Consider the following 25359-nt stretch of genomic DNA (forward strand, 5'->3'; position numbering starts at 1 on the left):
ACAAGAAGGGTCAGAGCCGTCTCTATTTCCTGAGGAGACTGAGGTCCTTTAACATCTGCCAGACAATGCTGAGGTTGTTCTACGAGGCTGTGATGGCCAGTGCTATCATGTTTGCTGTTGTGTGCTGGGGCAGCAGGCTGAGGGTAGCAGACACCAACAGAATCAACAAACTCATTCCTAAGGCCAGTGATGTTGTGGGGGTGGAACTGGACTCTCTGACGGTGGTGTCTGAAAAGAGGATGTTGTCCAAGTTGCATGCTATCTTGGACAATGACTCACATCCACTCCATAATGTACTGGTTAGGCACAGGAGTACATTCAGCCAGAGACTCATTCCACCAAGATGTAACACTGAGCGTCATAGGAAATCATTCCTACCTGTGGCCATCAAACTTTACAACTCCTCCCTCGGAGTGTCAGACACCCTGAGCCAATAGGCTGGTCCTTGACTTATTTCCACTTGGCATGATTAACTTATTATTATTTAATTATTTATGGTTTTATATTGCTATATTTCTTCACTATTCTTGGTTGGTGTGGCTGTAACGAAACCCAATTTCCCTCGGGATCAATAAAGTATGTCTGTCTGTCTGTAAGGAGTTAATACATTCTCCTGTGACCATGTGGATTTCCTCCATATTCCAAAGATGTACGGATTAGCAGGGTATAGAGGAGTAGGGATATTGGTTTAAGTTATGAAGAAGAAGATTTACATTTTTGTTACATTGAGAATGGAGAAGCTAATCTAACATCTCAGATGCACGGCCGGAGAAGATGTGTTGGAGTCAAAACAGGGATGATATTTATACAAGCATACTAATATGCAAGGCATAGGAGGATACAGAGCTAATGGAATAGGAGGTGTTGGGCAAAGAGATCATCAGGGAGGGCGTATTCTGTGCTATATAACTATGAAATCTGCCTGATTATTGGGAATTTCCAGTGTTTCAGATTCCCAAGATTTGCAATGTTTTGTTTTTCTGCATCTGAAAAGTTGTCTGTTTCTCTGACTGATGTTAGATTTGCAAACAAAAATTTAAAAAAATGCAAAGCTAGCATATGGCGTATTTGCTAGATGAAATTGTGTATTTTTGTCAATTTTCTAATCAAGGAAGAAGAATAAAGTGCAGTTCTATGTCTTGTCAGTCCCTTGTGATCTCTCGATTGTTTGCCTTTCCCAATTCTGGTGAATTGAGGTGCTGCAGAGTTGTTAGCTTTTGTTAAAGCTGGTACTGAGATTCTGCAGATGCTGAAAATCTTGAGCAAAACATACAAAATGCTGTCGGAACTCAGCAAAATCGAGCATCGATGGAGGGATATAAACTGACTTGCTGAGTTTCTCCAGCATTTTGTGTATGTGTTCCTAAAATCTTGTCATTTTGCCAGTTATCTGTGGAATCTTCTAAATTGGGAGTATTTCTAAGAAGCATTTTTAAAAATAGATTCAAAAGGATTGTGATGATTTATAATAAAATTAACTGGAGTGTGAGTTATGATGGACTGAGCTGATTTTTTTCTATTTCTGTCTGAAATTTTGTTCATAATTTTTAAGCGTGGATTATGAAGAGACAATGTGTTGTTTTTGCTTGCAGTTTGTATGTCCATTCCTGTGTTGCTCAGTGGAAGAAATGTCTACACTCTATTAAACTGAAGGACTCTATTCTTAGTATTGTGTAAGTCATAACATTCAGTACTATTTTGACATGTTAATGCAACTTTATTTAACCATTTATTGGGGGTGTTGGATAACTTATTAACAGGTATGGATATACAGTCCTGGGAATAGAAAAGTATTTGTCAGTACCAATACTATAAATCACAGCAATTGCCAAAGTGTTCTGCATGATGCATCAATTGTGTCTTCAATTACTGACAATAACTTCCAGCTGCAGGTTTTCTTTTTTACCCTTATATTCTTTTCCTCTTGTCACCAAATTCCTTCAACTGACATCTTAGAGAACAATGAAGGTATACTAAAAATGTTTTCAGGTGTCAAATGATTTACTCCTGAAATTACATAACTTTTTATGTAAAGCATACAGCTCTAATTGATGCCCCTTCAGTAATTGGCATTTCCAAATTTTACACAATTAAAAGTTTTTACCCACAGCCTGAAAGCAGAGGTGGAGGTGTATGCCTCATGATCAACTCCTTTTGGTTCAAAAATGTAAGTTTTGTTCCAATTCTGCTCATCAGACCTAGAATATCTTGGGAGATTTCTGTGATCATTTTGGTAGCAGTGTACATTCCACCTCAAGCCAATGTCAAACAGGCTCTAGATGATCTGAGCAATGGGAACATCATGCACAAAATGGCACACCCAGAAGCCTTCACCATCATTTTGGAGGATTTTAACCAGGCCAGCCTAAAAAAGTCACTAAATAATTACCATCAGCAAATCACTTGTAGTACCAGAGGAAACAACACATTGGACCATTGCTACACCACCATCAAGAATGCCCTCTGTGCCATTCCACACCCTTACTATGGAAAGTCTGATCACCTGGCTGTACTTCTACTCCCTGAGTACAGGCAGAGACTGAAGACTGAAGCACCAGTAGTGACGACCAAGAAGGCTTGGACAAGGGAAGCACAGGAGTGCCTACAGGACTGCTTTGTATCAGTGGACTGGACTGTATTCAGGGATTCATCTTTGAATCTGGATGAGTATGCCACAGTTGTTACTAGGTTCATTAAAACCTGTGTGGATGAGTGTGTGTCTATGAAAACTTGCTGTACATTCCCAAACCAAAGGCCATGTGGATGAACAAGGAGGTGCATTGGCTGCTGGGTGAGATTTGTGGCACTTAAGTCTGGTGACCCAGGTCTGTATAAGAAAACCAGGTATGACTTGTGGAGAGCTATTTCAAGAGCCAAGAAACAATTCTGAGTAAGGTTGGAGGTGATATCTGTTTGCAGGCCATTACTTCCTACAAAGCGAAACCCAATATATCAGAAGAGCTCAACACCTTCTATGCCCATTTTGAAAGGGATTATATAACTACAGCTGTGACGATCCCTGTTGCACTTGGTGACCCTGTGATCTCTGTCTCAGAGGCTGATGTCAGGCTGTCTTTCAGGGGAGTGAACCCTCACAAGGTGGCAGGCCCTGATGGAGTATCTGGTAAGGCTCTGAAAACTTGTGCCAGTCAACTGGTGGGAGTATTCAAGGATATTCTCAACCTCTCACTGCTGTTGTTGGAAATTCCCACCTGCTTCAAAAAGGCAACAATTGTACTAGTGACAAAGAAGAATAGCGTGAGCTGCCTTTATGACTATTGCACAGTAGCACTCACATCTATGGTGATGAAATGCTTTGAGAGGTTGTTCATGGCTAGAATGAACTCCTGCCTCAGCAAGGACCTGGACCCACTGCAATTGCCACAATAGGTCTACGACAGATGCAACCTCATTAGCTCTTCACACAGCCTTAGATCAACTGATAATACAAACACCTATGTCAGGATGCTGTACGTTAACTATAGCTCAGCTTTTAACACCATCATTCCCACAATCCTGAACCTGGGCCTCTGTACCTTCCTCTGCAATTCAATTCCTGACTTCTTAACCAGAAGTCCACAATCTGCAGATTAATGATAATATCGCCTCCTCACTGACAATGAACACTTGTGCACCTCAGGCGTGTGTGCTTAGGCCACTGCTCTACTCTCTCTATACCCATGACTGTGTGGCTAGGCATAGCTCAAATACCATCTATTAAATTTGCTGATGATACAACCATTGTTGTTAGAATCTCAGATGGAGATGAAAGGGCGTACAGGAGCGAGATATACCAGCTAGTTAAATGGTCTCAATGTCAGTAAGATGAGAGAGCTAATTGTGGACTTCAGGAAAGGTAAGATGAGGGAACGTGAACCAATCCTCATGAAGGGATTAGAAGTGGAGAGAGTGAGCAATTTCAAGTTCCTGGGTGTCAATATCTCTGAGGATCTAACCTGGTCCCAACATATCGATGCAGCTATAAAGACGGCAAGACAGTGGCTATATTTCATTAGGAGTTTGAAGAGAAACTCCTAATGTTAACTAACACACTCAAAAACCTATATAGATGTACTGAACCTTGGAGAGCTTTTGACAGGCTGCATCACTGTCTGGTATGGGGGGACTACTGCACGGGACCAAAAGAAGCTACAGAAAGTTGTAAACTTGGTCAGCTCCATTTTGGGTTCAAGCCTCTGTAGTACCCAAGAGATCTTCAAGGAGCAGTGCCTCAGAAAGGAGGTCCATTATTAAGGACCCCTCAGGACATGCTGTCTTCTCATTGTTACTGTCAGGAAGGAGGTACAGAAGCCTGAAGGCACACACTCAGCAATTCAAGAACAGCTTCTTCTCTTCTGCCATCCAATTCCTAAATGGACATTGAACCCATGAACACTACCTCACTTTTTTAATATATATTATTTCTGTGCTCTATTTTTAACCTATTCACTATACATATATATACTTACTGTAATTGATTTACTTTTGTTCTTTCTAAATTATTATGTATTGCATTGAACTGCTGCTGCTAAGTGAACAAATTTTATGACACATGCCAATGATAATAAACCTGATTGTGAACTTGTGAATTAAGTGTGTATTTATGGTCAGTAAGGCTAGTAGTTTAATTAATTTATTCAGAGTATGATCTCTACAAATGCTTGCACCACATTAGTTAAATGTTTTGAGAGTAGCCTGTAAATACTGGACCAAATACCAAAAGGAGAACCTGTATGAATACTATGTTCCCTCCTGTGCTGGGTGAGTGAGTTGATGTGGATACAGGTTTCCTTTGATTTCTTGCTCTGAAAAGCGAAGATGTAGCTCCAGCCTAGTCCCAGAGCCCACAATTCTGTTAGAGGTACCAGTGCTAGCGGAAGAATGATGTATAGAGCATAAGACAAGGCTAATCTCTTACATTATCCCCACTAAAACTCTGCCAGGAGATGTGAGGCCACCAACTGCCTGTCTGTATGATGCCAGTTGCAAACACTGATCCTTAAAATGTTCAAAGGTCCAATTTAATGTCCGAGAAACGTATACAATATACATCCTGAAATACTTTTTCTTCGCAAACATCCACAAAAAACAGAGAAGTGCCCCAAAGAGTCCCTCCTGAGTTTCCTCCTCCCACGTGTAAGCAGCCGCCAGCAACGATCCCCTCTCCCCCCACCGGCAAAATAAAAGCGTGTCGGTACCATCACCAAGCCCAAGCGTGTGCTAAGCAATAGAAAAGACACGGACCAAAGTTGCCCCAAAGGCTTCACATTTCATCTGACATTTGACAACCCACAGGTCCTCTCTCTCCCTAGTAAGGGAGAAGGGAGGTGTCCCCCATTTTCACAGTGATCGGGAGACATAACAACAACCCGCTGGTTTACAATGTTAAAAGTCCATTTCGTCACTTTTTTCGAGCTCTGTGTCCAATGATCGCAAAGACCTCAGGTCTTCGGGCCCACAGCGAAAGATTTTCCAGCCTCCCCGACGACAAGTGAGTCTCCTGCCATGACACTGACCCGCAATCTGCCAGTCTCCAGAGCCTCGAGATCCTAGGCTTCCGAACATGATCGAGACTCTCAGGCCAAACCCTTGGCATGTCGAATAATGGGATGTTGTAGAAACCCCGAGAACAGGTCCCATTCCCGCAAAGAACCGAAGCCTGTGTGTAACTCCACATCAGGGTCTTCAAAAGAACCTTGAAAGGGAAAAATAAAGATATTAAAAGTGGAATAAGTGGAAATTTCCTTGTTCTGAATTTAAAGAAAAATGATATCATAAAGATTCTTCATATTGAGTCATAGAGCACTACAGCACAGACACGGGCCCTTCAGCCCATCTAATTCATTCCAAACTGTTATTCTGTCTAGTCTCATCAACTCACACCTGGGCCATAATCCCCCATACCCCTTCCATCTACGTATCTATCCAAACCCACTTAAACCCACATCCAACACTTTTGCTGGATGCTTGTTTGCGCCATCCCGTGAGTGAAGTTCCCCCTCGGGTTCCCCTCAAGTATTTCATCTTTCACCCTAAGCTTATGACCTCTAGTTGTAGTCTTTGCCAATCTCAGTGGAAAAACCTTATTTATACCCCTCATAATTTTGAATACCTCTATCAAATTTTCCCTCATTCTCTGCTCCAGGGAATAAAGTCCTAACCTATTCAATCTTTCCCTATAGCTCAGGTACTCGAGACCCAGCAACATCCTTTTGGAAATGAACTTTGTGTAATGAGGTATTGCCTTGTTTCTCTTTTGTCAGACATTTGAAAGGAAGAGTATTAGTGGCGTTAGCGGATGGGACATTGGCGATCTTTCATAGAGGAGTAGGTAAGACAGTGCCTGTTGGTCACATTGTTCTTTTCTCAGTGAGGTGATACGTGAATGAAGCCATACAATCTGGGACTGATGTCTCATCTCCACCAGCAATAGTTAAGGAGCAATTCAACTCTAGTGCTAATTAACAAAGTGCAGAAGCAGCTCCATACCTGGTCACCAGTAAGTATTTCAATCTCACTGCCTATGGAAGAAACGCCAAATGTGGAACACAGAATATTAGCACAGCACAGGCCCCACAGCTCACAATGTTGTATTGTCATTTTAACTTCCAAGATCAAACTAAACCTTCTCTCCCACATAGCCCTCCATTTTTCTATCATCCATAAGAGTCTCTAAAATGTCCTTAATGTGTCTGTCTCTACACCACCCCTGGCAGTGCGCTCTCTGTAGTGGGTACCTAACTCTGATATCCTCATTATACAGTGGCATGCAAAAGTTTGGGCACCCCTGTTCAAAATTTCTGTTACTGTGAATAGTTAAGTGAGTAGAAGGTGAACTGATCTCCAAAAGTCATAAAGTTAAAGTTGAAACATTCTTTTCAACATTTTAAGCAAGATTGGTTTATTACTTTTGTACAATTTCAGAGTGGGGAAAAAAGGAAACGAGCACCATGCAAAAGTTTGGGCACCCCAAGAGATTTGAGCTCTCATAACTTTTACCAAGGTCTTAGACCTTAATTAGCCTATTAGGGCTATGGCTTGTTCACAGTCATCATTAGGAAAGGCCAGGTGATGCAAATTTCAAAGCTTTATAAATACCTTGACTCCTCAAACCTTGTTCCAACAATCAGCAGCCATGGGCTCCTCTAAGCAGCTGCCTAGCACTCTGAAAATTAAAATAAATGATGCCCACAAAGCAGGAGAAGGCTATAAAGAAAATAGCAAAGTGTTTTCAGGTAGCCATTTCCTCATTTCATAATGTAATTAAGAAATGGCAGTTAACAGGAACAGTGGAGGTCAAGTTGAGGTCTGGAAGACCAAGAAAACTTTCCAAGAGAACTGCTCGTAGGATTGCTAGAAGGGCAAATCAAAACCCCTGTTTGACTGCAAAAGACCTTCAGGAAGATTTAGCAGACTCTGGAGTGGTGGTGCACTGTTCTACTGTGCAGCAACACCTGCACAAATATGACCTTCATGGAAGAGTCATCAGAAGAAAACCTTTCCTGCGTCCTCACCACAAAATTCAGCGTCAGAAGTTTGCAAAGGAACATCTAAACAAGCCTGATGCATTTTGGAAACAAATCCTGTGGACTGATGAAGTTAAAATAGAACTTTTTGGCCACAATGAGCAAAGTTCTGTTTGGAGAAAAAAGGGTGCAGAATTTCATGAAAAGTACACTTCTCCAACTGTTAAGCACTGGGGTGGATCGATCATGCTTTGGGCTTGTGTTGCAGCCAGTGGCACGGGGAGCATTTCAGTGGTAGAGAGAAGAATGAATTCAATTAAATACCAGCAAATTCTGGAAGCAAACATCACACCATCTGTAAAAAAAACGCTGAAGATGAGAAGAGGATGGCTTCTACAATAGGATAATGGTCCTAAACACACCTCAAAATCCACAATGGACTACCTCAAGAGGCACTAGCTGACGGTTTTGCCATGGCCCTCACAGTCCCCCGACCTAAACATCATCGAAAATCTGTGGATAGACCTCAAAAGAGCAGTGCATGCAAGATGGCCCAAGAATCTCACAGAACTGGAAGCCTTTTGCAAGGAAGAATGGGCGAAAATCCCCCAAACAAGACTCTTAGCTGGCTACATAAAGCGTTTACAAGTTGTTAAACTTGCCAAAGGGGGTGTTACTAAGTACTGACTATGCAGGGTGCCCAAACTTTTGCTTTGGGCCCTTTTCCTTTTTTGTTATTTTGAAACTGTAAAAGATGGAAATAAAAAGGTAATCTTGCTTAAATTATTAAAGAAATGTGTCATCTTTAACTTCACGCCTTTTGGAAATCATGTCATCTTTTACTTGCTTACTGATTCACAGTAACAGAAATTTTGACTGGGGTGCTCAAACTTTTGCATGCCACTGTACTTTCCTCCAAACACTGTAAAATTTATGCCCCTTCATATTAGCCATTTCTGCCATGGGGAAAGGTCTCTGATTAATTTAAAATAGGACTTAAATCATCTATATCAGGGTAAACTCCTGAGCCAGGACAACATAGTACATCCCAGTCCAATGCAACTCACCTCAGACCCGAAGGTTTTCTCAGAAAGTACATGGGACCTGAACGCAATGTGTATGTTTGGACTAATTGGGCTTGAGCCAAGTAAGCAAGCTCCAGCGAGAATGCTTTTGCCTGGCTTTGAACGTGTGTCAATACTTAAAAATAAAATGGATTGAGTTACATTTTAAAAGGATTTTATGGAAAATTTATTTATTTCACTTTGCCTCCTTGGGAAGAGATTTTCCTAGAAAACAACTGGCATGGAGCCAGTTCTGATTGTTTAGATTCAAAGTTCAAAGTACATTTATTACCAAAAAGGATGTATACTATATGCTACCTTGAGATTTGTCTTCTCACAGGCAGCCATAGAACAAAGAAACACAATAGAACCTATTCTTTAAAAACCTACACAACAAGAACATCAAACACCAAACGTGCAAAAAAAGAGATCAAATAATGTAGGCATCCATTGTGTGATCTCTAATGTGGCAGGAGTGTGCAGTTACAAAGCAATAAGCATATTCCAGGGGTTTCTCTAACAACCATGAACACAAGAAGGCTTCTGTGGATGTGGGCTTTATATGTCTGAAACAGAAATTTACAAAGCTTTCAGAAGGGTTAACATGTCTTAAAAAAATCACTTTTGAAATATGTTCTTGTATCTGAGGACCACCACTTGGATGATCCAAGCTAGCATTTAGCCAGTGTTGCAACAGTAACAGTGGTGCCATATTCCCATCGCTCCTATTACCTGTTTACATTTTCTCTTCCTGTTCTCCACTGGGAGTGCAATTGAAATCCAGGAGAAAGATGTATGATCTCTGACCTCTGGATGGTCTGGGATTTATTTCTGACTTCAGTGAACGTTGAGGGAAAGATTCATGTACCATTAACTAACGTCTTTAAACTGAACATAAAGTGTTTGGAGAGAGTAAATTATTACTTCAGTTAACAATGTTAATGTGAGCAATGCCATGTCATAGGCAATTTTTTTTTTTACCCAACTTAAAACTTACAATGGGTCGTTGTGTTTTTGGACAACCTTTGTGTTTGTTCCTCAGATGGACAGTGGGATCTTACCAACTATCACCTTCTGGACTTTGGGCGGCCTCATCACTCAATTCGCTGCATGACTGTGGTGCATGATAAAGTATGGTGTGGCTACAAGAATAAAATCTATGTCGTTCAACCAAAAGCCATGAAAATTGAGGTATTGTTCTTCAAAGCCAAGTGTTCAAATAAACCTCTAACATAGATTTAAATTACCTTGAACCAGAAGTGCCATCGTGTCAAATATTCTTGAGCTCAAACAGTTGTAAAAATGACAAAGGCCACTTGTCAAGGCTCTAAATTACATTTATTTTCCTATCTAACATATTATTTTAAGAACATAGAACATTACAGCACAGTTTAGGCCTTTCGACCCACAATGTTGTGACGACTCGAAGATCAATCTAATCCTTCTCTCCCACATAGACCTCTATTTCTCTGTCATCCATTTGCCTATCTAAGAGTCTCTTAAATATCCTTAAATGTATTTGCCTCTATTATCACCCCTAACAGTGTGTTCCACGCATCCACCACATTCTGTGTATTAAAAAAAAACTTAAGTCTGACATATCCTCTATACTTTTCTTCAATCACCCTAAAATTATGCCTCCTTGTATTAACCGTTACCACCTTGGGAAAAAGTCCCTGGCTGTCCATTCAATCTATGCCTCTTATCATCTTGTCCACCTCTATCAAGTCACTTCTCATTCTCCTTTGCTCCAAAGAAAAAAGCCCTGACCCACACAATCCATCCTCATAAAACATGCTCTTTAATCCAGGCAGCATGTTGAAGGAAAGGGTACAGTATAATGTTATTGGTATAATGCCATCTGTTTTGATATTGGTATACTGTAATGTATTGTGCTGTAGCTATATCATCTGCTTTTGTATCCAGAAATCCTTTGATGCCCACCCACGGAAGGAAAGCCAGGTGAGACAATTGGCCTGGATTGGAGATGGGGTATGGGTTTCAATCCGTCTTGACTCTACCCTTCGTCTTTATCATGTACATACCTACCAGCACCTGCAAGATGTAGACATTGAACCATACGTCAGCAAAATGCTAGGTGGGTAATCACTACTTATTCCATTCTTTTTAAATTATAGGCAGGATTTGTTAATCCATTTGCAAATGTTTGGAACAGTTCAGTAAAATTTGCTTTAAGCCACATGTTCAGTTCCCAAACCCTTATCCTCCAAACAACTGTTATTCTTCTTTGTGGATTATGTCTTCCATATCTGGTGTATAATTAGAAGCAGGTTATTAAACTTGCAATAACATATTTGATGATTTGGAAAACTAAATTAAAAATGCACAAGAGTTCTGAAAGTTTGAGACACGCTTGCAGTGCAGTGGAAGAGGCTTTTTAATTAAGAGAAATATTAGTTATGTACTTAGTGAGTCAGACAGAATGGAGATATAGATGCTGTGGAAAGGCATGAGGGGTTTGGAAAGTAAGCAGATTCTGAGGTCTCTTTTTATGTAATTTGTCAGAAGTGCAAATGTAAAAGGGAAATTAAATCTAAACACAAGATTCTGCAGATGCCAGAAATCCAGAGCAACACACAAAAATGCTGGAGGAACTCAGTAGGTCAGGCAGCATCTATGGAAATGAATAAACAGTTGATGTTTTGTTTGGATCTTCTTGACTAACCTCCCAAGTGGAACCTTGTCAAATGCTTTACTAAAGTCCATGGAGACAACATCATCAGCCTTGCCTTCATCAGCTTTCCTGGTAACTTCCTCAAAAATCTCTATAAGATTGGTAAGACATGATCTACCACACACAAAGCCATGTTGACTATCCTTAATCAGTCCATATCCATCCAAATACTTATATATCCTGTCCCTCGGAGTACCTTCCAATAATTTGGAAAGGTAAAGGGCTGGAGAAGTAGGAATCTAATAGGAGAAAGGGAAGGAGGAGGGGTCCCAGAGGGACATGATAGGCAAGTGGGAAGAGGTGAGGCCAGAGTGGTGAATAGAAGAAGGGAGAGAGAGAACAAAAAATTTCTGGAAGGAGAAGTCAACATTCATGCCCTGAGGTGGAGGTTACCTAGACAGAACCTAGACAGAATATGAGGTGTTGCTTCTCCACCCTGAGAATGGTCTCTTTGTGACAGAAGATGAAGACATGGACTGGCATGTTGAAACGGGAATGAGGATAGGAATGAAAATGGTGGACCACCTGGAAATTCCCCTTTTGGCAGATGGAGCAGAGATGCTCATCAAAGCTGTCACCCAACTTACACTGGGTTTCACCACTGTAGAGGAGGCTGCATCATGAGCACCAGACACAATGGAAAATCCCAACAAATTCACAGATGAAGTGTTGCCTCACCAGGAAGGACTGTTTGGGGCCCTGAATGGAGGTAAGAGAGGAGCTGAATGGGCAGATGTAGCATTTCTATGGCGAGCAGGGAGATTAGTGGAGAGGGACGAATGGAGAAAGGAATCACTGAGTGATCCTGCAGAAAGTGGAGAGTGGCAGGGAGGTAAAGATGTGTTTGGTGGTAGGGTCCCATTGAAGATGGCAGAAGTTGCAGAGAATGATGTGTTGGATGCGGAGGCTGATGGGGAGGTAGGTGAGAACAAGAGAAGCAGGAAGGTGGGGTGAGCGCAGATGTTCAGGAAATGGAGGAGGTGTGGGTGAGAGCTGCATCAGTGATGGAGGAAGGGAAACCCCCGTTCTTTGAAGAAGGAGGACATGTTTGATGTCCTGCAAAGGAAAGCTTCATCTGGGAACAGATACAGCAGAGATGAAGAAACTGAGAAAGGGAATAACATTTTTACAGGAGACCAAGTGGGAAGAGGTATAGTTAAGATAGCTGTGGGAATTGTTAGGTTTATTAAAGATGTGAGTAGACAGTTTATCTCCAGAGAAAGAGGAGAGAGGTGTCTTAAATGGACCAAGTAAATTTAAGGGCAGGGTAGAAGTGGAGGCAAAGTTGATGAAATTGACGAACTCAGCATAGGTGCATAAAACAGCACCTACAGAAAGAGAGCAAAGCAATTAAACAAAAGGCTTATAGTAACGGAAAACACAAATTGTTGGAAAATTAGCAGCTTAGACAGCTTTGTAAAGGGAGACACAGTTTAATCCCGATCTATTTTTGGGTGCTTCCTAGTCTGTTTTCTATTTCTTGTATATTTTAAAAAACGATTCTGAGGAGAGCTAATATGATTACGGGAAGGCTAAAAGATTTAGTGGAAAATCTTCCAATTATGGAGGATTTTTATAGAACTTTGTTTATAAAGAAAGGCTATAGATTGGGAGTAAAGTATGATGTCAATAATGTAAAATCCTCATTAGAATGAGGAATTGATTTCAGAAGACTGTGAGCAGGAAGTGTATTTCCTGTCTGGGGAATGAGGCATTGTTGAGGAAAAGTGTGGATAGAACGGGTCAGCGCAATAACTTAGTAGATAACTGTAAAATCAGGGTTCCATTCCCTCTGCTCTCTGTAAGGAGTTTATGTTTTCTCCATGACTGCATGGATTTCATCCAGGTTCTCCAAATTCCTCCCACATTCCAAAGACATACGGGTTAGGTGAGTAAATTGTGGGCATATTATGTTGGCACTGCCCAAAGCAATCCTCACTGATTTGATTTAACACAAAGGATGCATTTCACTGTATGTTTTGATGTACGTGTGACAAATATCATCCAGGTTTTATATTCTGATCCAAATAAACACTAAGCATGGAAGTAACATCACTATACTGCAGGGGGATATCAGGCGAGCCATGATAATATTACATGGAAAGCTTCTTGATTCCTAGAGATACACAGTACAGAAATGGGCCCTGTGGCCTAATGTGTAGGGAGCTGCAGATCCCAGGGGATCATGGCTTTGTGCCTCTGGTGAGCTGTGTCCTCTCCAGAGTACAAGCCTGGGCAGGAAGATTTGAAGAACCAGCTGTTGCCTCTGCACCAGGATCCCCCTCTACACGTCACTGATGTAGTCCGAGAGAAGGGCAAGCGCCCGAACAGCTTAGCACCAGTGTCATTGCAGACAGTGCCAGAATGAATTTGCAAACAACATCAAACTGCCTTAGGGACCCCGACTCCAGATCTTTTCCTCGGCATTTACTTCCGAAGCCTTTCCCATGGGTGGGTATGGCCGCAAGGCAGCAGAGGTTTAACCCCCATGCACTTGCCTTCTCACCATATCCTTTGATGCCCTGACCAATCAGGAAACTATTAACTTCTGCTTTAAATATGCCCGTGGACTTGGCATCTGCTGCAGTCTATGACAGAGCATTCCACAGATTCACTACTCTCTGGCTAAAAAAATTCCTCCTTAACTCTGTTCTAAAATTTCACCCCTCAATTTTGAGGCTGTGCCCTCAAGTCCTGGATACCTCACCTTAGGAAACATCATATCCACATCAACCCTCTCTAGTCCTTTCAATATTCAATAAGCTTCAATGGGATCCCCTCCCCCCCCCGGCACTTTTCTGCGTGCCAGTGAGCAGTGAGTACAGGCACAAAGCTGCCAAATGCTGCTCATATGTTAACCCCTTCATTCCCAGAATCATCCTTGTGACCTCCTCTGGACTCTCTCCAATGACAGCACATCCTTTCTGAGATATGGGGCCCAAAACTGTTGATAATACCCCAAGTGCGGCCTGTCTAGTGTCTTATAAAAGTTCAGTATTATCTCGCAAACACAAGGAAATCTGCAGATGCTGGAAATTCAAACAGCAACACACACAAAATGCTGGTAGAACACAGCAGGCTAGGCAGCATCTATAGGGAGAAGCGCTGTCGACGTTTCGGGCCGAGAAGTCGACAGCGCTTCTCCCTATAGATGCTGCCTAGCCTGCTGTGTTCTACCAGCATTTTGTGTGTGTTGTTGTCAGTATCATCTCCTTGCTTTTACATTCTATTCCCCTTGAAATAAATGCCAACATTGCATTTGCTGCCTTTACCAGAGACTCAACCTGTAAAATAACCTTCTGGGAGTCTTGCACGAGGACTCCTGAGTACCTCTGCACCTTTGATGGTTGAACCTTCTCCCCACTTAGATAATAGTCAGCACTATTATTATTTTTACCAAAATGCATTATTATACATTGTTCATTACTGTTTTCCATCTGTCGCATTTTTGCCCATTCTTCTGATTTGTCTAAATCCTTCTGCAATCACATAACTTCCTCAGCATGACCTACCACTCCACCTATCCTCATGTCATCCGCAAACGTTGCTACAAAGCCATTATCCAAATCACTGACAAACAATGTAAAAGTAGCGGTCCCAATACTGACCCCTGAGGAACACTATTAGTCACTGGCAGCCAACCAGAAAAGATCCCTTTTATTCCCACTTACTGCCTCCTGCCTGTCAGCCATTCCTCTGTCTATGCCAGTATCTCTCCTTTAACACCGTAGGATTTTATCTTGTTAAGCAGCCTCGTGTAACACCTTCTGAAAATCCAAGTAAATGACATCCACTGCCTTTCCTTTGTTCTCCCTGCATGTAACTTCCTCAAAGAACTCTTAACAGATTTGTCAGGCAAGATTTCACTTTACAGAAATCATGCTGACTTTGACTTATTTTATCATTGGTCAACAAGTACCCTGAAACCTCATCCTTAGTAATAAACTCCAACATTTTCCCAACCACTGAGGTTAGGCTTACTGGCCTATAATTTCCTTTCTTTTGCCTTTCTCCCTTCTTAAAGAGTGGAGTGACATTTGCAATCTTACAGTCCTCCAGGACCATGCCAGAATCAAGTGATTCTTGAAAGATCATGACCAATGCATCCGTTATCTCTTCAGCAACCTCTCTCAGGACTCTGGGATGTAGTTCATCAGGTCCAGGTGACTTATCCACCTTAAGATTTATGAGTTTGCCTAGCACTTTTTCCTTTGTAATAGCAATGGTACTCACTCCTGCTCCCCGACACCCATGGACCTCTGGCACACTGCTAGTGTCTTCTACAGTGAAGACTGATGCAAAGTATGTATTAAGTTCATCTGTCATTTCTTTGTCCCCCATTACTACCTCACCAGCATCATTTTCAAGCGGTCCAATATAAACTCTCATCTCCCTTTTACTCTTATCTAATTGAAAAAACTTTTGATAAGCTACTTTATATTATTTGCTAGTTTGCTCACATATTTCATCTTTTCCCTTATGGCATTTTTGGTTGCCTTTTCTTGGATTTTAAAAGCTTTCCAGTCATCCAACTTCCCACAGTTTTTTTTTTAACCATATATGCCCTTTCCTTGGCTTTTGTGTAGTCCTTAACATAACTGTCAGCCATGGTTGCCTAGCCATGCCATTTGAGAACAACTTCTTATGTGAGACATACCTATCCTGAGCCTGGTGAGCTATTCCCGGAAACTTCAGCCATCTCTGCTCTGCTGTTATCCCCTGCCAATATCTTCCTCCAATCTACCTGGGCAAGCTCTTCGCTCATGCCTCTGTAATTCCCTTTACTCCATTGCAATACTGATACATGTGACTTATGCTTCTCCCTCCCATCCACTCCATAATGTACTGGTTAGGCACAGGAGTACATTCAGCCAGAGAGTCATTCCACCGAGATGCAACACTGAGTGTCATAGGAAGTCGTTCCTGCCTGTGGCCATCAAACTTTACAACTCCTCCCTCGGAGGGTCAGACACCCTGAGCCAATAGGCTGGTCCTGGACTTATTTTCACTTGTCATAATTTACTTCTTCTTCTTATTATTATTTAATTATTTATGGTTTTATATTGCTATATCTCTACACTATTCTTGGTTGGTGCGACTGTAATGAAACCCAGTTTCCCTCGGGATCAATAAAGTATGTCTGTCTGTCTGTCTGTCAACTTTCAGTATGAATTTGCTCATATTATGATCACTATCTCCTAAGGGTTCCTTTATATTAAGCTCATTAACAAAATCTGGGTTATTACACAACACGCAATCTAAGATAGCCTTTACCTAAATAGGCTGAAACACGAGCTGCTCTAGAAAGCTATCTCATAGGCATTCAACAAACTCCCTCTTTTGCGATCCGACACCGGCCAATTTTCCCAATCCCCCTGCTTATTGAAGTCCCCATTACAATGTGTCATTACCCATATCCAGCCTTTTCCAGCTCCCTTTGAAATCTCAACCCCACATCTCGGCTACTATTTGGAGGTCTATATATGATTCCCATAATGGACTTTTGCCTTTGCAGTTTTGTAACTCCACTCACAAAGATTTAACATTCTCTTGACCCTATGTCACCTCTTTCTAAAGATGTAATTACATCTCTTACCAACAGAGCCATACTTTTGTACCTGTCCTTTTGATACAAAGTATACCCTTTGATATAATACTCCCAACTATGGCCTTCTTTCAGCCACAACTTAATAATACACGTCTACGTCATAACAACCAGTCTCTACTTGCGCCACAAGTTCGTCCACATTATTCTGAATGCTACACGCATTTAAGTACAGCACCTTCAGTCCTGTATTCTTCACCTTTTTGAATTTTGCCCTACGGTACAATTAAACTCTGCTCTGTCTGCATTTGTACCCAATCATTGGCTTGTCCTTCCTTACATTCATGTTACACCCATCATCTTGTAAACTTGCTAGCTCTATCATACTGTTTCCCATCCCTCTGTCATGTGAAGACCATATCTGGAACATTGTGTACAGTTCTGGTATGTGATGGAAATGGTGCCAAACAGATTGACTAGGATGTTGCCAAGATTGCAGGATGTGAGTTGTAAAGAGAGACTTGATAGGCTGGGACTGTTGTCATTTGAGCAAAGAAGGGATGTTAAATTATGAAGATTGTAGGTACAGTAGATGGATAATCTTTTTTTCCAGGTTTGGAGAGTCTTAAGGTGAGAGGGCAATGGTTTAAGGTGAAAGGAGAAAGATTTAAAAGGAATATTATATTCTTTCTTCACCACTCATCAACCAGTGTTCCTAATTTCAGGGAACTGCAGACTTCAGTCCCACACTCCTACATGTCCCACCCCATCTGACTGACTTCAATTCCACACCCCTACCATTTACTATACATTTCTGACCCCATCTGACTGACTTCAGTCCCACATCCCTACTATCATTTACTATACATTTCTGACCCCATCTGACTGACTTCAGTCCCACATCCCTACCATTTAAGAAAGTAAAGTCTGATGTAGCAGTATTTCAGTGGAGTACGGGAAATTACAGTGGTATGAGAGAGGAGTTGGCCAAAGTAAATTGGAAGGAGCTGCTGGCAGGGATGTCAGCAGAACAGCAATAGCATGCGTTTCTGGGAAAAATGAGGAAGGTGCAGGACATGAGTATTCCAAAAGTAAAGAAATACTCAAATGGCAAAATAGTACAACCATGGCTGACCAAGGAAGTCAAAGCAAATGTAAAAACCAAAGAGAGAGCATACAACAAAGCAAAAATTAGGGAAGGTAGAGGATTGGGAAGTTTTTAAAAACCTACAGAGAACAACTAAAAGGAGGAATGGAGATGGGCTAACCCGTATTGATATCAATGGATCTGGGGTTGAGAGGGCAAAAGTTTTAAGTTCCTCGGCATCCACATCACCAAGCACCTCACGTGGTCTGTACACACTGGTGAAAAAGGCACAACAACGCCTGTTTCACTTCAGATGGTTGAGAAAGTTAGATATGGGTTCCCCAAATCCTAAGAACTTTCTACAGGGGCACAATTGAGAGCATCCTGACTGGCTGCATCACTGCCTGGAATGGGAACTGTACCTCCCTTAATCGCAGGACTCTGCAGAGAGTGGTGCAGACAGCCCAGCACATCTGTAATTGTGAACTTCCCATGATTCAGGACATTTACAAAGACAGGTATAAAAAAAGAGCCCGGAGGATTGTTAGAGACCCAAGTCACCCAACTACAATCTATTCCAGCTGTTACCATCCAGGAAATGGTACCACAGCATAAAAGCCAGGACCAACAGGCACCAGGACAGCTTCTTCCACCAGGCCATCAGACTGAATAACACGCTGATTTGAGCGTATTTCTATGTTACATCTCTATTTATTAAAACATATTATAAATTACTATGATTGCACGTTGCACATTTAGATGGATACGTAACGTAAAGATTTTTACCACTCATGTATGTGAAAGATGTAAGAAATAGTCAATACATTTCCAAAATAAAAGAGAGATCAGAGTGGATATAGGACCGCTATAAAATGAGGCAGGAGAAATAATAACGGGGGACAGCAGACATCCCACCCTGCAAAAACTCATTTCAGGGAGGTAGCACCCCCATCCACCCCCCAGCCGGTCGACCTCCAAGGGTGTACGTAATACTTTGTTTAGTGATTTTGTCTAATCTGTAAATCAAGTTGGGTATATGCAGAAAATGTGACATTAAAATATGTACTTATTTTATCATGGAGTCATTTTTTATTCTATTACAACTTTAAGCAAGTCTACAGGGAGTTTGGCCTCATCACGTAGGACATCAATAGAGTAGCTCCTTGGCAGCTAGCCAGCTAGTTTAAATAACATTAGTTATGCTAGTGAACGAATGATACCTGTTAAACTCACCTCAACATGTCTTTTACATTTTATCCCATCATAGGCAATAGAAAAGTTGCAAACAGTGCAGCGAGCAACACTGTCATTATTTTTGAGGTCGACTATAAAGCCCGCCCACAGAGAAAACTGATAGGTCTACTTAGCACGAAGAGAGACCAATCAGGATGCTCTCTCACTCTTGCTCTGGCTCTTCCTCTCCCTCTCCCTCTCAAAAAAATCGATTTCCAGGATATTTTATATAATTAGTGGGCATCAGGGAGCCGCTATCAATATATGGGAGACTCCTGGAACTTCTGGGAGAGGTGGGATGTCTGGGACAAGGAGATGGCAGGTGAACTTCACTGTGGAAGACACTAGCAGATGTTGTAGTGTGTGAAGGAAGAGAAGTTGGTGCATTTACTATTACAAGGGAGTACGTGCTCAACAGCCTGAAAGACCTAAAGGTACATAAGTCACCCAGCCCAGATGAACAGCATTCTAGGGTTCTGAAAGAGGTAGCGTTAAAGATTGTGGTGGCATTAGAAACGATCTTTCAAAAATCATCAGACTCTGGCATAGTGCCAGAGGACTGGAAAATTGCCAATGTCACTCCACTCTTTAAAAGGAGGAAGGCAGCAGAAAGGAAATTATAGACCAGTTAGCTTGACCTCAATGGCTAAGATGTTAGAGTCAATTGTTAAGAATGAGGAGATGGAGTACTTGGTGTCACAGGACAAGATAGTACAAAGTCAGCTTGTTTTCCTTCAGGAAAAATCCTGACTGACAAACCTGTTGGAATTCTTTGAGGAGATTATGTGGGATAGATAAAGTGGATGTAGTGGATGTTGTATATTTGGACTTTCAGAAGGCCTTTGACAAGGTGTCATACTTGAGACTGCTTACCAAGTTAAGAGTCCATTGTATTACAGGAAAGTTTCTAAGATGAATAGGGCATTGGCTGATTGGAAGAAGGCAGAGAGTGGGAATAAAAGGATCCTTATCTGGTTGGCTGCCAGTGACCAGTGCTGTTCTGCAGGGGTCAGTTTTGGGATCACTTCTTTTTATGCTGTATATAAATAATCTAGGTGATGAAATAGATGGCTTTGTTGCCAAATTTGCAGGTGATATGAAGATTGGTGGAGGGGTAGGTAGTGTTGAGGAAACAGGTAGGATGCAGAAGGACTTAGACAGATTAGGAGAATTGGCAAGAAAGTGGCAAATGAAATATAATATTGGAAAAAGCGGGGAGAAAATCCAAAAATTTGAGATGCAAAGGGACTTGGGAGACTGAGCAGAACACCCTAAAGGTTAACTTGAAGGTTGGATCGGCGATGAGGAAGGCAAATGCAATGTTAGCATTCATTTCAAAAGGTCTAGAATACAAGAGCAGGGATGTGATGCTGAGGCTTTATAAGGCACTGGTGAGGTCTCACCTTGAATATTGTGTACAGTTTTGGGCTCCTCATCTTAGAAAAGATGTGCTGGCATTGGAGAGGGTCCAGACAAGGTCCACAAGGATGATCCCAGGAATGAAAGGGTTATCATATGAGGAACATTTGATGGCTCTGGGTCTGTACTCACTGGAATTTAGAAGGATGAGAGGGGATCTCATTGAAACTTTTCGAATGTTGAAAGGCCTAGCCAGAGTAGATGTGGAATGGGTGTTTCCCATGGTGGGAGAGTCTAGGACAAGAGGCCACAGCCTCAGGATAAAGGAGCGTCCATTCAAAACAGAGATGCAGAGAAATTTCTTTAGCCAGAGGGTGGTAAATTTGTGGAATTTGTTGCCATGTGCAGCTGTGGAGGCCAGGTCATTAGGTGTATTTAAGGCAGAGATTGAAAGGTTTTTGATTGGACAAGGCGTCAAAGATTACAGGGAGAAGGCCAGGAAATGGGGTTGAGGAGGAGAGGAAAAAGGATCAGCCATGATTGAATGGCGCAGCAGACTTGATGGGCCAAATGGCCTATTCTGCTCCTATATCTTATGGTGTTAGTTACTGTACATGTCTGACCCCTATCTGACTTCAATCCCACACCCCTACCATTTACTGTACATTTCCGACCCCTGTCTGACTAAACTGTAATGCATAACTTTGCTCTTGTCATTATGGATCTCCTCAGTATAGTAAGCTGGGAATTAGTAATATTCCAATGCTGCATGTCTTCTGGGTGATAGGATAGGGAATGTTGTACCTTTAAATAAGAAACAACAATAAACCGAATATAGCACAGTACAGGCTTTTCGGCACAGATGTTGTGCTGACCTTTTCACCTACTCCAAGGTCTTACGTAGCCTTCAATTTAACATATTCACTTTTACCACAAGAAAGCAGCTTCCATCATCAAGAAGCCCCACCATTCAGGCTATGCTCTCTTCTCGCTACTACAGTCGGACAAGAGGTACAGAAGCCTTGGGTCCCACGTCACTAGATTCAGGGACAGTTATTACCCTCAACCACCAGACTTCTAAACTGGTGTGGATAACTTCACTCAGCAACTCAAAATTGATCCGCGACCTACAGCTCACTTGCAAGGAATCTACAACTCCAGCTCTCTACTTACAGTTTACAGTTTCTTTTTGTGCATTGGTTGTTTGTCAGTCTTTGTGGTTTTTCATAGATTCTATTGTAGTTTTTATTTTTCATGTAAATGTCTGCAAGAAAATGAATCTCCTGATTTGGGGGGGGTGGGGGGTGGTGGTGTGTGTGTAATATATAAAAAACCATATACGGTATGTACTTTGATAATAAATTTACTCTGAATTTTGTTTTTGTCTGCAATTTAAGGGGAGAGAAGGCATGGGAGTAATTGTATTTATTATTATTCAGTAATACTGTTTGAAATTTTTTTGTTGTTTTGTTTTAAAGGAACTGGGAAACTTGGTTTCTCTTTCGTGCGGATCACGGCTCTCATGGTGTCCTGTAACCGCCTCTGGGTAGGCACTGGCAATGGTGTCATCATCTCCATCCCCCTCACAGAAAGTGAGTAATGAGGTGATATTTACATCGCGAACCTTCTTGTTTCCCCAGTGTTCTTTGTAACAGTAAGTCTTTTCCCATCTAGACCAGTTAAAACGTTCCCTCTACTACTCTTCGACAGACAGTTTCCCTGCTTCTCCATTTAAAACTAGCTGATAACTTTAGTGGAAACTGGAAGTGCCCTCCAGATTTCAAGCATCTAATTTTGCTTCTCATCAGCCCCATGCTGACTGTAGAAAGAGATTTCTTATTGCACTTGACGACATTGTCAGTTCAGATCAGAAAGTCTAGTACAAGCTTTAGGTTTTTCTCAAAGTAAGCTTGTACCTGCAAACTCATGAGTGTTTGGAATATGTCTGTATTTACCTCTGTAAGGTAGGTAAAGGGTACTAATTTGGAGTGGGTTTAGTTTTTCTGGAAGTGGTATCTTTTAATGGATGATCAGACAATTTTATTTCCCTTTCCCTTTCCTCATGTGAATGTCTTGTGTCTGAGCTACTGTTCTGCTCTTCGGTAATGGAATAACCCTGGCACCAGTCAGTAAGAAAATTCCATCTTACCTGTTTGTTTCTTTAGCCCTTTCCCACTTGCAGAAAGAACCCTGTGTCCTGAGACTCCCATTCTTTGTAGCTCAACTGACCATATAGCAGGAATTGAGACAGTTCTTTCTGCTCACTCTGTGCCTACACACACCCTGCTTCTGATGTTTAAACCTTCTGATTTTTGTGCAAGTTTTAACCTTTATATGAAAATAATGCACAAAGGAGTGATGATATAGCTTCAGAATTTGCGGAGGAAGCTTTCCTTCCCTGGAGACACTCACAAAACTGAAGGGGATTAAGAGGAACTTGGAGTGATATTTGCATTGAAGATAGTGCTGCCATTTGGAACCAGTAACTTTGCGTTGCAGCAGATTGTGTTTTGGCTAAGCCATGGGATTGGAAAAGCTGATGCCTGTCCATTGTCCTTCTAAGTGTAATTAATCAACATTGGGTCCTACAAACATATCACCCAGCAATGTGGCTTTATTGAAGCTGGAACTGAGTGTAGTCTTAAGGAATCAGTTACTATGCATTCTAATTAAAAGTGTCCTGGTTCTGGTCACTAAAACGACAGGCATCTTAACCTTAGTGAAAAGTTTTCATGCTTGCATCAAAGTTTTTTGTTCTAAGACTGTTTATACATTTAAATTGCAAACTTCAGGCCTGAGATTTAAGATTGGTGGGTTCTAATCCTTTTCTTCTCACTATAGCTGTAGTCCTCCACCAGGGACGGTTACTGGGTCTGAGGGGTAAGTGCAGATAAAACCATCAGAATCTCTGTCTCGGGCTGTTTTAGCCAGTCAAGGCAACTTACATCCACCTTTTCTTTATAATGTTTGGCCTCCTCTTCTCCCCTCTTTCTCTACCTTGTCTAAATGTTACCCTGACGCTGGTCACTGCATTGCAGCAATAATGTATGCTTGCTGATTAGTCACAGTAGCCTAAGTACTGGATGTTCCATCCCCTTTCTCCAGCGAAGGATTAATTTTGTTTTGAGGGCTTTCATTTCCATCCTCACTGAAGCCGTGCAGCGCTCTGCCTGTGTTTATTTATTTGCTCTGACTTGCTGATCCATTTACTAATTTGAAACAAAGACTAGGCTGGTCATTAGTTTGGAGGATGTCTCTAATGTTTAGCCTTCTACTGAAATACCACATTAACGTATTTTGAAGTTTATTTCTCTATTAAGATTAATGATCAGATTGGCTTTCTGTTCAATTAAATAAATGTAGACTTAATTATGAAGTTAATAAATTAAAATTAAATTCAGACATAGAACATTACAGTACAGTACAGGTCCTTGCAGACCTTTTAACCGACTCTAAAATCAGTTTAACTCTTCCCTTCTATGTAGCCCTCCATTTTACTATGCTTGGAATCCACTTACTTGTGGACTCTTACAGAGAATATAATTCTATTAATTATATTTGGCCTTTGACAGATCTATAAAAATTGCATTCAGAACTTGAATCACATAAATAAAATTGAGGAGCTTCTCATTTTGGGTGGACTGGAATAGTGCCCATTGAATACTGCACTTTGTAGTTATCTAAAGTGAAGTATCCAGTTGTTAGGAATCTAGCTCAATGAGATCCCCACCCCCCCACTACTTCTAAACTCCAGCAAGTACAGACCCAGGGTCAACAAAGGTGTCTCTTACGTTAACCCTTACATTCACGGAATCGTTCTCATGAACTTAGCCTGGACCCTCTCCAATGCCAGCACAGTTTTTTTGGAAGGGGCCCAAAACTTAATGTGGTAAGGAATGCAAATGCCATGTTAGCATTCATTTTGTAAGCACTAGAATATAAAAGCCAGGATGTGATGCTGAGGCTTTATGAGACATTTGTCAGACAGCACTTTGTGTATTGTGAGCAGTTTTGGACAGATTAATTGTGTTTGGGTAGTATACAAACATTTGGGCAAAGGAGATTTTGGTTCTTTGCAAAGATATGCCTTGGCTTAAAACTACAGAGCAGTCAGTCCCGGGTGCTTAGAATCCTGGCAGGCAACACAAATTCTCCTAAGGCATTTGTTTCTGTTGGTGCAGGTACAACTATGATAGGTTGCAAATTTGAAAGGGGAATTAGAATTGGTTTACAGTATTATTGTCACATGTACCAAGGCACAGTGAAAAACTTGTGTTGCATCCTGTTCATACAAATCAAATCATGACACAGTGAGACTTGGTCTCCTCAAGTGGGCTAAATATGTTGGGGTACTTGCTGTGAGTGGGTTTCCATTCTGTCCATGGCTTTTGTTTGCCATTTGAGGAAATGTTGCATTGTATGACTAGCAGGGGCTGGAAGGTATAACTTTTCGAGAGAGGGTTGTAGTTTTTCTGCTTTCTGTTCCCTTCACCTGTTCACTAGCAGTTACTGTGCGCAGACCACAGTGAATTCTGATTTTATTTGGAAGAAACCTTTGTCTGAAAACACAAGAGATTCCGCAGATGCTGAAAATCCAGAGGAACACGTACAAAATGGTGGAGGAAATCGGCAGATCAGGCAACAGTCCTGATGAAGGGTCTCCGCTCAAAGCATTAATTAACTGTTTATTCCTCTTCATAGATGCTGAGTTCCTCCAGCATTTTACGTGTAACTTTAACTGAAGTTCTCTTCTTAATCATATAAACTGTAAAGTGGAAGAATTAGCAGAAATTTTTTTGCAAACACTATGAATGCTACCTTTCCCACTAATAAAATGCTGTGTGTCTGCACCCAGTTATATTGGAAAGAATTTGCTACTAAAGGTCCTGTCAAAGTTTTCTGAGAGCTGG

The 25359-nt window shown here is 41.4% G+C and overlaps 1 protein-coding gene across 4 annotated transcripts in view; it reads left to right on the plus strand.

The window, feature by feature from the left end:
* The window catches only part of spag9b (sperm associated antigen 9b), a 288655-nt gene that overhangs the window by 252098 nt on the left and 11198 nt on the right, over positions 1-25359 (plus strand). For 2 of the 4 annotated variants that reach the window (XM_073026481.1, XM_073026483.1), the window contains 6 exons: positions 1593-1673; positions 6264-6331; positions 9573-9721; positions 10457-10628; positions 21928-22041; positions 23291-23329. In XM_073026481.1, coding sequence (XP_072882582.1) covers positions 1593-1673; positions 6264-6331; positions 9573-9721; positions 10457-10628; positions 21928-22041; positions 23291-23329 — 623 coding nt within the window. The remainder of the gene's footprint in view (positions 1-1592; positions 1674-6263; positions 6332-9572; positions 9722-10456; positions 10629-21927; positions 22042-23290; positions 23330-25359) is intronic. The other 2 variants (XM_073026482.1, XM_073026485.1) reach the window with 1 other exon arrangement.

This window comes from Hemitrygon akajei, chromosome 22 (assembly GCF_048418815.1).
Source record: "Hemitrygon akajei chromosome 22, sHemAka1.3, whole genome shotgun sequence".
Lineage (NCBI taxonomy): Eukaryota > Metazoa > Chordata > Chondrichthyes > Myliobatiformes > Dasyatidae > Hemitrygon > Hemitrygon akajei.